Source organism: Ranitomeya imitator, chromosome 4, assembly GCF_032444005.1.
Source record: "Ranitomeya imitator isolate aRanImi1 chromosome 4, aRanImi1.pri, whole genome shotgun sequence".
Lineage (NCBI taxonomy): Eukaryota > Metazoa > Chordata > Amphibia > Anura > Dendrobatidae > Ranitomeya > Ranitomeya imitator.
In genome coordinates, this window is record NC_091285.1 from 30,916,696 (window position 1) to 30,929,546 (window position 12,851).

At 44.9% G+C, this 12,851-nt stretch overlaps 1 protein-coding gene across 1 annotated transcript in view; it reads right to left on the bottom strand.

Moving 5' to 3' along the window:
- POLR3B (RNA polymerase III subunit B) overlaps nucleotides 1-12,851 on the bottom strand; it is a 144,588-nt gene that overhangs the window by 129,776 nt on the left and 1,961 nt on the right. Inside the window, exons 2-8 of the mRNA XM_069763464.1 lie at nucleotides 10,488-10,520; nucleotides 9,487-9,543; nucleotides 8,132-8,196; nucleotides 7,170-7,245; nucleotides 6,806-6,906; nucleotides 6,348-6,439; nucleotides 5,590-5,707 (exon numbers count right to left, since the gene is read on the bottom strand). Coding sequence (XP_069619565.1) covers nucleotides 5,590-5,707; nucleotides 6,348-6,439; nucleotides 6,806-6,906; nucleotides 7,170-7,245; nucleotides 8,132-8,196; nucleotides 9,487-9,543; nucleotides 10,488-10,520 — 542 coding nt within the window. The remainder of the gene's footprint in view (nucleotides 1-5,589; nucleotides 5,708-6,347; nucleotides 6,440-6,805; nucleotides 6,907-7,169; nucleotides 7,246-8,131; nucleotides 8,197-9,486; nucleotides 9,544-10,487; nucleotides 10,521-12,851) is intronic.

Consider the following 12,851-nt stretch of genomic DNA (forward strand, 5'->3'; position numbering starts at 1 on the left):
ATTCTAAAAACTGCACCCCTCAAGGTGCTCAAAACCACATTCAAGAAGTTTATTAACCCTTCAGGTGCTTCACAGCAGCAGAAGCAACATGGAAGGAAAAAATGAACATTTAACTTTTTAAGTCACAAAAATGATCTTTTAGCAACAATTTTTTTATTTTCCCAATGGTAAAAGGAGAAACTGAACCACGAAAGTTGTTGTCCAATTTGTCCTGAGTACGCTGATACCTCATATGTGGGGGTAAACCACTGTTTGGGCGCACAACAGGGCTTGGAAGGGAAGGAGCGCCATTTGACTTTTTGAATGAAAAATTGGCTCCACTCTTTAGCGGACACCATGTTGCGTTTGGAGAGCCCCCGTGTGCCTAAAAATTGGAGCTCCCCCACAAGTGACCCTATTTTGGAAACTGGACCCCCCAAGGAACTTATCTAGATGCCTAGTGAGCACTTTAAACCCTCAGGTGCTTCACAAATTGATCCGTAAAAATGAAAAAGTACTTTTCTTTTTTCACAAAAAATTTCTTTTCGCCTCAATTTTTCCATTTTCACATGGGCAACAGGATAAAATGGATCATAAAATGTGTTGGCCAATTTCTGCCGAGTACACCAATACCTCACATGTGGGGGTAAACCACTGTTTGGGCACACGGTAGGGCTCGGAAGGGAAGGCGCGCCATTTGACTTTTTGAATTGAAAATTAGCTCCAATTGTTAGCGGACACCATGTCGCGTTTGGAGAGCCCCTGTGTGCCTAAGCATTGGAGCTCCCCCACATGTGACCCCATTTTGGAAACTAGACCTCCCAAGGAACTTATCTAGATGCATATTGAGCACTTTAAACCCCCAGGTGCTTCACAGAAGTTTATAACGCAGAACCATGAAAATAAAAAAAAAATTTTCTTTTCTCAAAAATGATTTTTTAGCCCGCAATTTTTTATTTTCCCAAGGGTAACAGGAGAAATTTGACCCCAAAAGTTGTTGTCCAGTTTCTTCTGAGTACGGTGATACCCCATATGTGGGGGTAAACCACTGTTTGGGCACATGCCGAGGCTCGGAAGTGAAGTAGTGACGTTTTGAAATGCAGACTTTGATGGAATGGTCTGCGGGCGTCACGTTGCATTTACAGAGCCCCTAGTGTGCCTAAACAGTAGAAACCCCCCACAAGTGACCCCATTTTGGAAACTAGACCCCCCCCAAAGAACTTATTTAGATATGTGGTGAGCACTTTGAACCCCCAAGTGCTTCACAGACGTTTACAACGCAGAGCCGTGAAAATAAAAAATCATTTTTCTTTCCTCAAAAATGATGTTTTAGCAAGCAATTTTTTATTTTCACAAGGGTAACAGGGGAAATTGGACCCCAGTAATTGTTGCGCAGTTTGTCCTGAGTATGCTGGTACCCCATATGTGGGGGTAAACTACTGTTTGGGCACACGTCGGGGCTCGGAAGTGAGGGAGCACCATTTGACTTTTTGAATACAAGATTGGCTGGAATCAATGGTGGCGCCATGTTGCGTTTGGAGACCCCTGATGTGCCTAAACAGTGGTAACCCCTCAATTCTACCTCCAACACTAACCCCAACACACCCCTAACCCTAATCCCAACTGTAGCCATAACCCTAATCACAACCCTAACCCCAACACACCCCTAACCCCAACACAACCCTAACCCCAACACACCCCTAACCCCAACCCTAACCCTAAGGTTATGTGCCCACGTTGCGGATTCGTGTGAGATTTTTCAGAACCATTTTTGAAAAATCCGTGGGTAAAAGGCACTGCGTTTTACCTGTGGATTTACCGCGGATTTCCAGTGTTTTTTGTGCGGATTTCACCTGCGGATTCCTATTGAGGAACAGGTGTAAAACGCTGCGGAATCCGCACAAAGAATTGACATGCTGCGGAAAATACAACGCAGCGTTTCCGCGCGGTATTTTCCGCACCATGGGCACAGCGGATTTGGTTTTCCATAGGTTTACTTGGTACTGTAAACCTGATGGAACTCTGCTGCGAATCCGCAGCGGCCAATCCGCTGCGGATCCGCAGCCAAATCCGCACCGTGTGCACATGGCCTAATTCTAAAGGTATGTGCACACACTGCGGAAAACGCTGCGGATCCGCAGCAGTTTCCCATGAGTTTACAGTTCAATGTAAACCTATGGGAAACAAAAATCGCTGTACACATGCTGCAGAAAAACTGCACGGAAACGCAGCGGTTTACATTCCGCAGCATGTCACTTCTTTCTGCAGATTCCGCAGCGGTTTTATATCTGCTCCAATAGTAAACTGCAGTTGTAAAACCGCAGTGAAATGCGCAGAAAAACCGCGGTAAATCCGCTATAAATCCGCAGCGGTTTAGCACTGCTGATTTATAAAATCCGCTGCGGAAAAATCCGCAGAGGACCAGAATACGTGTGCACATACCGAAACCCTAACCCAACCTTAGTGGAAGAAAAAAAAATTTTCTTTATTTTATTATTTTCCCTACCTATGGGGGTGACAAAGGGGGGGGTTTCATTTAGTATTTTTTTTTTTATTTTGATCACTGTGATAAAACCTATCACAGTGATCAAAATGCACTTGAAACGAATCTGCTGGCCGGCAGATTCGGCGGGCGCACTGTGCATGCGCCCGCCATTTTTGGAAGATGGCGGCGCCCATGAGAAGACGGACAGACCCCGGGAGGCTCGGTAAGTATGATGGGGAGGGGGGGGGGGAGCATGGGGGGGTGGATCGGAGCGCGGGGGGGGGGGGGGTGGATTGGAGCACGGGGGGTGGATTGGAGCACCGGGGGGTGGATTGGAGCACCGGGGGGTGGATCGGAGTGTACGGGGGTGAGCAGACAAAAGCACGGGGGGAGCGGAAAGGAGGACGGAGGGGAGCGGAGCAGGGTACCGGAGTGATCGGAGGATGGGGGGGGGGGGGGAAATCGGTGGCGGTGGGGGCAGACCAGTGTTTCCAGCCATGGCCGATGATATTGCAGCATCGGCCATGGCTGGATTGTAATATTTCACCAGTTTTAATAGGTGAAATATTACAAATCGCTCTGATTGGCAGTTTCACTTTCAACAGCCAATCAGAGCGATCGCAGCCCCTGGGCTGTACTACCACTCCCCCTGTCCCTGCAGATCGGGTGTACTTGGAGTTAACCCTTTCACCCGATCTGCAGGGACGCGATCATTCTGTGACACAGCATAAGCGTCACAGGTCGGATTGGCACCGACTTTCATGACGCATACGCTGTGTCACAGGTCGGGAAGGGGTTAACTTGAGCACTGTTAATCATGATCACCTATACACTGCAATTGTTTGTCGTATGTTTGTCCTAGGTATACTTTGACTTTTTTATTTAAATTTAGTAAACGTTAAGTTTTAGTATATTATATTTTTTCCTCATCACTCCTTAAGCTTTGATACTACAACTCCCCAGAGGTCGGAGCATGCTAGGAGTTTTAGTTTCACACTAGCTGGAAATCTACGTTAAAGATCAATGATTTAGAGGAAATGGATTATATGTATTTTTGTGCAATAATTAAAAAAAAAAAAAACAAAAAAAAAAAAAACACAACATAAATAATGCGTCCTTGTACTGAGATCAATACAAAGACTAACAACCCTTCAGGTTGTGAATGTTCCCCGGTCCAGATCATTTTTCTGCTCGCAGAGGAGATTTTGGCCAGATATAGATTTCCTATGACACAGAGTCATTGAGATTAATCTTCAAAGTTTAGAAATTACAAGGATAAATTAAAAAAAATTGTGACTCACATTAATTAATCCTTGCTCTGTCCCTTTCGTGCCAAAGGCAGAAATGTAATGCAGGAGACATTAGTGCTGGAGGGGTCACCACTTCTGCTCCCCAACCAAGTATGGACTGTAGGGTCAGGAGCAGCTGCGGGGGTCTCCTGCTCCAAACTCTACAGCCTCATGTATGCCTCGGTTCAGGAGACCCCCAGCCGGTGCTCATCTGAAGGTTCAGAGGAGAAAAAAAACATCAAAGTTTGCAAACCCAAAAAGTTACATAAAGGGTTCGCCGAGGCTCCAGGAGAACGGCCTCGTCACGAAAATATAGAGTAAGAGGCAAATCCAAGAGGTAAAATGACACTACAAAAATCGATAACTACCCTTACAATAGGTATGGTCGTTCTTTCTCCAGATTTGCATAGAAAATCCTTAAGTTTACTGACGCTGCAGATGTATAATTGGGAGCGTGTTCATTTATGATGCAGATGTCGCCAATTGAAATGCACACGCGCATCCCGGCTCGCCCCCCCGCAGGGACGCACACTCGGGCTCGCCCCCCGCAGGGACGCACACTCGGGCTCGCCCCCCGCAGGGACGCTCACTCGGGCTCGCCCCCCGCAGGGACGCACACTCGGGCTCGCCCCCCGCAGGGACGCACACTCGGGCTCGCCCCCCGCAGGGACGCTCACTCGGGCTCGCCCCCCGCAGGGACGCACACTCGGGCTCGCCCCCCGCAGGGACGCACACTCGGGCTCGCCCCCCGCAGGGACGCACACTCGGGCTCGCCCCCCGCAGGGACGCACACTCGGGCTCGCCCCCCGCAGGGACGCACACTCGGGCTCGCCCCCCGCAGGGACGCACACTCGGGCTCGCCCCCCGCAGGGACGCACACTCGGGCTCGCCCCCCGCAGGGACGCACACTCGGGCTCGCCCCCCGCAGGGACGCACACTCGGGCTCGCCCCCCGCAGGGACGCACACTCGGGCTCGCCCCCCGCAGGGACGCACACTCGGGCTCGCCCCCCCCAGGGACGCACACTCGGGCTCGCCCCCCGCAGGGACGCACACTCGGGCTCGCCCCCCGCAGGGACGCACACTCGGGCTCGCCCCCCGCAGGGACGCTCACTCGGGCTCGCCCCCCGCAGGGACGCACACTCGGGCTCGCCCCCCGCAGGGACGCACACTCGGGCTCGCCCCCCGCAGGGACGCACACTCGGGCTCGCCCCCCGCAGGGACGCACACTCGGGCTCGCCCCCCGCAGGGACGCACACTCGGGCTCGCCCCCCGCAGGGACGCACACTCGGGCTCGCCCCCCGCAGGGACGCACACTCGGGCTCGCCCCCCGCAGGGACGCACACTCGGGCTCGCCCCCCGCAGGGACGCACACTCGGGCTCGCCCCCCGCAGGGACGCACACTCGGGCTCGCCCCCCGCAGGGACGCACACTCGGGCTCGCCCCCCGCAGGGACGCTCACTCGGGCTCGCCCCCCGCAGGGACGCACACTCGGGCTCGCCCCCCGCAGGGACGCACACTCGGGCTCGCCCCCCGCAGGGACGCACACTCGGGCTCGCCCCCCGCAGGGATGCACACTCGGGCTCGCCCCCCGCAGGGACGCACACCCAGGCTCGCCCCCCGCAGGGACGCACACCCAGGCTCGGGCTGCACCTAGATTTCCAACCCAATATCAGACTGAAGTAAACAATGCTGAGGCCAGCAAGAATCATGCACAGATCCTGAGAAAGTCATTAGGACACATGCACGATACTCATAGAACAGTATATGCGGCACCGCTGTGTCTCCCATCATGTGGAAGCTGTCATTATTTCCTCATCTGACTTCCTGAACCTCACCTTGTAACCGAGGCCCCCACGGCCCCTTTCCTGTCGGCCTCCACAATAATTCTGTTTTTCGAAAGCTGTTCCTGAATCAAGATGACTTTTTCTACTCCTTTAACAATGAAGTAACCACCTGAAAAAAGCAAAGGAAGATAAAAAAAAAACACCGTCCTAACGTATGCCACAGTCCTATGCCACGTAAACTAAAATGGTGACCAATAGAATTTTTTGCAAATCGATCAGGACAGTAATCTATGGCTGCCAAACATGGAGCCCTGATTACTGATGTGTCCAATGTCCTGGATCCTGGGAATCAATTTGCAGCAACTTTAATAGCCAATCCTTAAAGGGGCTGTCCACTACTATAATCACCCATGGTGAATAAAAACATCCTGTTCTGCCCTCCATTGAGTCGCTGGAATGGCAGTGGGACCAGAGGAGAGTACAGGCTGCTTTTATTTTATATGGGGTTGGCAAAGCAATGGAAAATCCCTTTAAGTAAAGGAGACTAAAGGGACGTCAAGCCCTTTATTGCTGATTTTTGACACATCACCTTGTCCATGAAGGCGTCTGTGCCATTTACAGAAGTTTAAACCACTTCAAAAAGTCCAGCGCCTCCACGGAGGAGTCAGTAGGGACGCTGGGACTGGTTTCTGATACCAGGTACTGGTGGCAGAGACCCCCCCCAGCGATGTAGGGGATACTATGTGTAGTATAGAGCACGTCATACACACCGTGATATTCATAAGCTGCATTTTATCTACTGTACATACCTGGATCCAGCGGACACTCGTTTAACTTTGCAAATTCAGCCGGCGTCTTGCCCATAAGGACACAGTTGGAACTACGCAGCATGATCGGCATCCTGCAAAAAGAGAAGAGCAACAAGAATATTTGGAAAAGCTATTTTTTTTCCCCCTGCGGTGGCCATGAGCTGCAAAATACCATCATCATGGCTGAGGTCTGTGAGGCCATGGACGTACAGCACCATCAGCAATGCAGGAATAAACACAAAGACGGGCACGGACCACCACAATGGCACTGGATTTATCAAGTGAGTAATGTTTTGGGGGCTTTTTTTAAAGAAAAAAAAAATTTCCGGAATGCTTAAAGGGAAATCGGTCGCGCTAACGAGTGACGTCTCCAGATCACGGGCAGCACCAATGCGAGCTGTCTAACACTGTGCCTCCACCTTTGACTGGAGGTCCGCACAACACCGTCCCCTCGTTACCTGCCAATAGGTAAGGCGTTGCGGATGATACGCTGGCTGCCTCTCGTGTATTCAATATCAACCGTGATTGGTGCAGAGTAGGTCATATCCCGAAGGCGACACTGGAAAAAAAAAAATACGGTAATTTTTTATAATTATTTATTAAGGCTCCCACATTCAGTATCAAACCTTAAAGGGGTTGTCCAAATCTTGAGGACAAAGTCTGCTGTCATGTTGTCACGATTCCCCAGTATTCCCACTGCATGAGTAGTAGTCATGATGACTGCAGGCTTTTGACCCAACCCTGGACGACCCCTTTAAAAGGCTACACTCAGGATCGATGGAAATCCTATAAATGGTTACCCAAACCAAAACCTGTATATACCTCGTGTGGAGATACCGGTCTGGTCACATTGAAACTCTCTTCAACATCTGGGACACCTACATATATATTGAGGTACCTGAAAAAACAGTAATAGAAGAAAAAAGTTGTATTAGCAAAAAAAAAATAAAAAAAAAAAGCTTGCAGAACACACATTCACATAAATACGATTTTCCACCTGGACTTATGGACGGATTATGCTCCTGTCCCTTTTATATAACTTTTGAGGATGAGCTGAAGTGTTTATGTGATTAGTAACACTATGTCTAGCCATTCTATGACTTGTATTCTGTATTTTCACCAGTTTTCCCTTCTAGCTCCTAATTCGAAATCGATTCTGAGCTGCTTGGAGCAGACTAACCGATAAATACACAGCACAGAGAGAGATATTCCTGTTCATTATTCTCTAGTTAGCGCACAGGTAAAAGAAGCAGAGGTATGGCGGACATTATACATCAGTACTGAGCAGTGTAGATGTGATTCCAACTCCAGAGTGAGGTAAAAGACTTGCTAGAAAGCTCAGCACCATCTTTCTGTGTCTCGCTAAGTCTTGTTCTCACTCTACTCCTTACTCTTCCTTCCCTCTTCATAGAGCACAATAGGGGGTGTAACCAATGTGCTTACAGTCCTTCTTGACCTGTTTTTTTTTACCCCAGAGTGATGAGTTCAGGGTGCAAAATGGGAGGGAAAGAAGTGGTTCCTAAGTGGGGAACAAAGCAGAATTCAAAGCAGTCGAGCATGTGCACGACTGATCCATCTTAAAGGGTGCAAAAGTGTCCTGTTCTGGCAACAGGTGGGGGTCTAAGCAGGCAGATCCCACGGATAGGTGATAACTAGAATAGCCCTTTAAATCTCTCCTACAACAAGTAATTCTCCATGAGCCTCGGCCCAGCGTCAACTGTATCCGAGGTGCTAGCGGCCATCATCTGCATCACTGCCAGGACAGAGTCATGGGGTTCACTTACTTTAAATACCACATCGGATCTGCATCACTTGTCACCTTTTCGTTTGCCTTCATTATTTTTTTAATCTGGTAAAGAAAAGGGAAAAATCGTTAGAAAAAAAAAATCCCCAAAACAGCATGCAAACCGCACTCCTCCGGACGCGTGACCACCCTCTTACATCGGCAACACCGGGGGGGATTAGCAGTCTGTAGTGACAGGGTGATTGCAGACTTTTGTCCAAAATCTGGACAACCCCTTTAAAGGAAAGTTAGGGCCTTCAGTTCCTGGTGAACTTCTTTAAAGGGGACATCACTTTTTTCTTTCAATTTAATATTCCACGCCTCTATACTTGGGTTCACTTTTCTTAATTAAAGCCTTTAAAAAGGTCTCCATATTGTGTCTAAAAAAAAATAAAAATAAAATAAAAAAAGTCCCAAGTAGCGAGGAGTCACTCACTACTAGTCAGCGTTTAATCCAATCCCATGACTTCTAAGCAAAACAAAAAAAAATTAAAATGAAAAAGTGAATGAAAACAATATATATTTTGATAAAATACATAACTTAAATAAATTATAATGATTAAATAACAATAAATAATAATACGGTAATAATCATAAATTATAAATAATAATCATACAATTATTTAAAACATTATTATAAAATCATAACGTTACTTGACATGATTTCATAATAATTTGGTAACAACATTATTTAATAATATTAAAATAATAATAACAACAATAACAATAACAACAAGTTTAAACAGGTGCCATTACTACAGGTAATGAGTGGAGGAAAGAGGAGACTCTTAAAGAAGAAGTTACAGGTCTGTGAGAGCCAGAAATCTTGATTGTTTGTTTCTGACCAAATACTTATTTTCCACCATAATATGCAAAAAAAATGTTTAAAAAACAGACAATGTGATTTTCTGGATTTTTTTTTCTCAGTTTGTCTCCCATAGTTGAGGTCTAACTATGATGTAAATTACAGACGCCTCTCATCTTTTTAAGTGGTGGAACTTGCACTATTGCTGACGGACTAAATACTTTTTTGCCCCACTGTGTGTGTATATATATATATATATATATATATATATATATATATATATATATATATATATATATATATATATATATATATATATATCTTTTTTATTAAGTAAGAAAAGTGGTCGGTTCCAGTGCTTTTAGTGGGATCCCAGAACCCTCCATGACAGCTCAATTGAAACATTCACAGTTTACAAGCGAATATATGAGGTCCTGCATCATTACCACGCTCCACCACTCCGGTCTCTACTTCTAGTCCTTTTGCGGCACCACCAGGTCTCACCGGCGAGCTGAGCTCCATTACTACCTTCTTCACCAGGGGAAACTTACCTCCACATTGATGAAATAGTTGAAAGAATCGATGTGCTGCTTCACCAGACCCTTCACCTGAAAATCCCAAAAAGAAACGAGTTATGTGCGGCTCATCCTTGCGCGGACCTGCAGCGCTACAAACTGCACGTTTGAGTTTAAAGGAAAAAAAAAGTACACGGCGCTGGATACATTTTTGGGGGTTTTTTTTTGCAGTGGCGTAGCCGTTTATAAGCATGCAGCCTGATGTACTGTTACGCACAATAGTAAAAAAAATTCTGAAATAAAACTAGAAAAGAAACTGCTCCAGCGGGGGGCGCTACGCCTCTTCTTTGGCCTCCATAGGGTGACTGACGCTCTGTGGATATATATGACACATACACCAGAGCTCCTGGTGTATAAGCGAAGCTTTAGCTTCTGAGGGTCTAAGGAGTTAATATTTATTTTTTGCAAACAGAACCACTTAGGCTGTGTTCACACCCAACGTTTTTGAAACTTTTTTTCATGCTCACTTGGTAGTAAAAACACTGCATTTTTTATTTTTTTTTTATAAATGATTTTTTTTTATCGGCAGATTACATGTTTAATAAAGTCAGTTTTTATTCTCCAAAAACAGCAAAAATCTCAACAAAACCTGACGGTTGCTGGGTTTTTTTGGAGAGTTTTTTTTGCATGTTCTCAGTGGTTTCTCTTGGTGAAAAAAAAAATGCTACAAAAATGATGAAATAATTGACATATGCAACAGCAGAGCTTTGGCCGGAACTGAAATAAACGCAGCTTCTTCTTTGAATAAAATAATAACGCAGTAAAAAGAAACAGCGCGTGTGAACAAAGCCTTAGGGAAAAAAGGCCGACAAAAGACAAAACTGGCTTAAATATTAAAGCACGTCAAATCTAGATGAAAAGAATAAAAAAACAATTGCCGTTGGTACCCTACTCATTGATAGTTTCCAATTTTAACCCTTTAATCCTTAGTCATGGAGATATTTTTTCGAAACAATTTCACAATATAAGAAACTTACCTTTAAAAAAGCCGGAAGCAATTTCCATTTTTCCTGCCAAAAAATAAATATACAATATTAAAATAATAAAAAAAACTAAAAAAGTACGGGAAGACGTCTTACTGGTGATAGTGTTGAAAATTATAGACGCTTAATAGATTAAAAATTAACCTCACAATGACCAACAAATTAGTTTTTTTCTTCATTTATGCCCTTCATCATTTTACCAGTCACATACAGTGGGGCAAAAAAGTATTTAGTCAGTCAGCAATAGTGCAAGTTCCACCACTTAAAAAGATGAGAGGCGTCTGTAATTTACATCATAGGTAGACCTCAACTATGGGAGACAAACTGAGAAAAAAAATCCAGAAAATCACATTGTCTGTTTTTTTATCATTTTTTTTGCATATTATGGTGGAAGATAAGTATTTGGTCAGAAACAAACAATCAAGATTTCTGGCTCTCACAGACCTGTAACTTCTTCTTTAAGAGTCTCCTCTTTCCTCCACTCATTACCTGTAGTAATGGCACCTGTTTAAACTTATTATCAGTATAAAAAGACACCTGTGCACACCCTCAAACAGTCTGACTCCAAACTCCACTATGGTGAAGACCAAAGAGCTGTCAAAGGACACCAGAAACAAAATTGTAGCCCTGCACCAGGCTGGGAAGACTGAATCTGCAATAGCCAACCAGCTTGGAGTGAAGAAATCAACAGTGGGAGCAATAATTAGAAAATGGAAGACATACAAGACCACTGATAATCTCCCTCGATCTGGGGCTCCACGCAAAATCCCACCCCGTGAGGTCAGAATGATCACAAAAACGGTGAGCAAAAATCCCAGAACCACGCGGGGGGACCTAGTGAATGAACTGCAGAGAGCTGGGACCAATGTAACAAGGCCTACCATAAGTAACACACTACGCCACCATGGACTCAGATCCTGCAGTGCCAGACGTGTCCCACTGCTTAAGCCAGTACATGTCCGGGCCCGTCTGAAGTTTGCTAGAGAGCATTTGGATGATCCAGAGGAGTTTTGGGAGAATGTCCTATGGTCTGATGAAACCAAACTGGAATTGTTTGGTAGAAACACAACTTCTCGTGTTTGGAGGAAAAAGAATACTGAGTTGCATCCATCAAACACCATACCTACTGTAAAGCATGGTGGTGGAAACATCATGCTTTGGGGCTGTTTCTCTGCAAAGGGGCCAGGACGACTGATCCGGGTACATGAAAGAATGAATGGGGCCATGTATCGTGAGATTTTGAGTGCAAACCTCCTTCCATCAGCAAGGGCATTGAAGATGAAACGTGGCTGGGTCTTTCAACATGACAATGATCCAAAGCACACCGCCAGGGCAACGAAGGAGTGGCTTCGTAAGAAGCATTTCAAGGTCCTGGAGTGGCCTAGCCAGTCTCCAGATCTCAACCCTATAGAAAACCTTTGGAGGGAGTTGAAAGTCCGTGTTGCCAAGCGAAAAGCCAAAAACATCACTGCTCTAGAGGAGATCTGCATGGAGGAATGGGCCAACATACCAACAACAGTGTGTGGCAACCTTGTGAAGACTTACAGAAAACGTTTGACCTCTGTCATTGCCAACAATGGATATATTACAAAGTATTGAGATGAAATTTTGTTTCTGACCAAATACTTATTTTCCACCATAATATGCAAATAAAATGATAAAAAAACAGACAATGTGATTTTCTGGATTTTTTTTTCTCAGTTTGTCTCCCATAGTTGAGGTCTACCTATGATGTAAATTACAGACGCCTCTCATCTTTTTAAGTGGTGGAACTTGCACTATTGCTGACTGACTAAATACTTTTTTGCCCCACTGTACATACATCTATATATATATACATATACATACATATATATATATACATATACATACATATATATATATATATACATATACATACATATATATATATACATATACATACATATATATACATATACATACATATATATGCATATACATACATATATATATACATATACATACATATATATACATATACATACATATATATACATATATACACATACATACATACATACATACATATACATATACATACATATATACACATACATATATACATATACATACATATATACACATACATATATATATATACATATACACACACACACACACACATGCATATATATCTCCATACAATCGGCAAAAAAATTACATCTAGAGGCTCTTTCTTATATATAAATTGGATTTTTTTCTTTTTATACTTGTCCATGCTTTGACCTAAATAACTGTTGTCTTAATTCCTCAGGTTACTATGGTCATGTGGATACCTAGTATGTAGAGTTTTTTGGGGGGATGTATATGCAATAAAACGTCTTTTAGACTAAATCA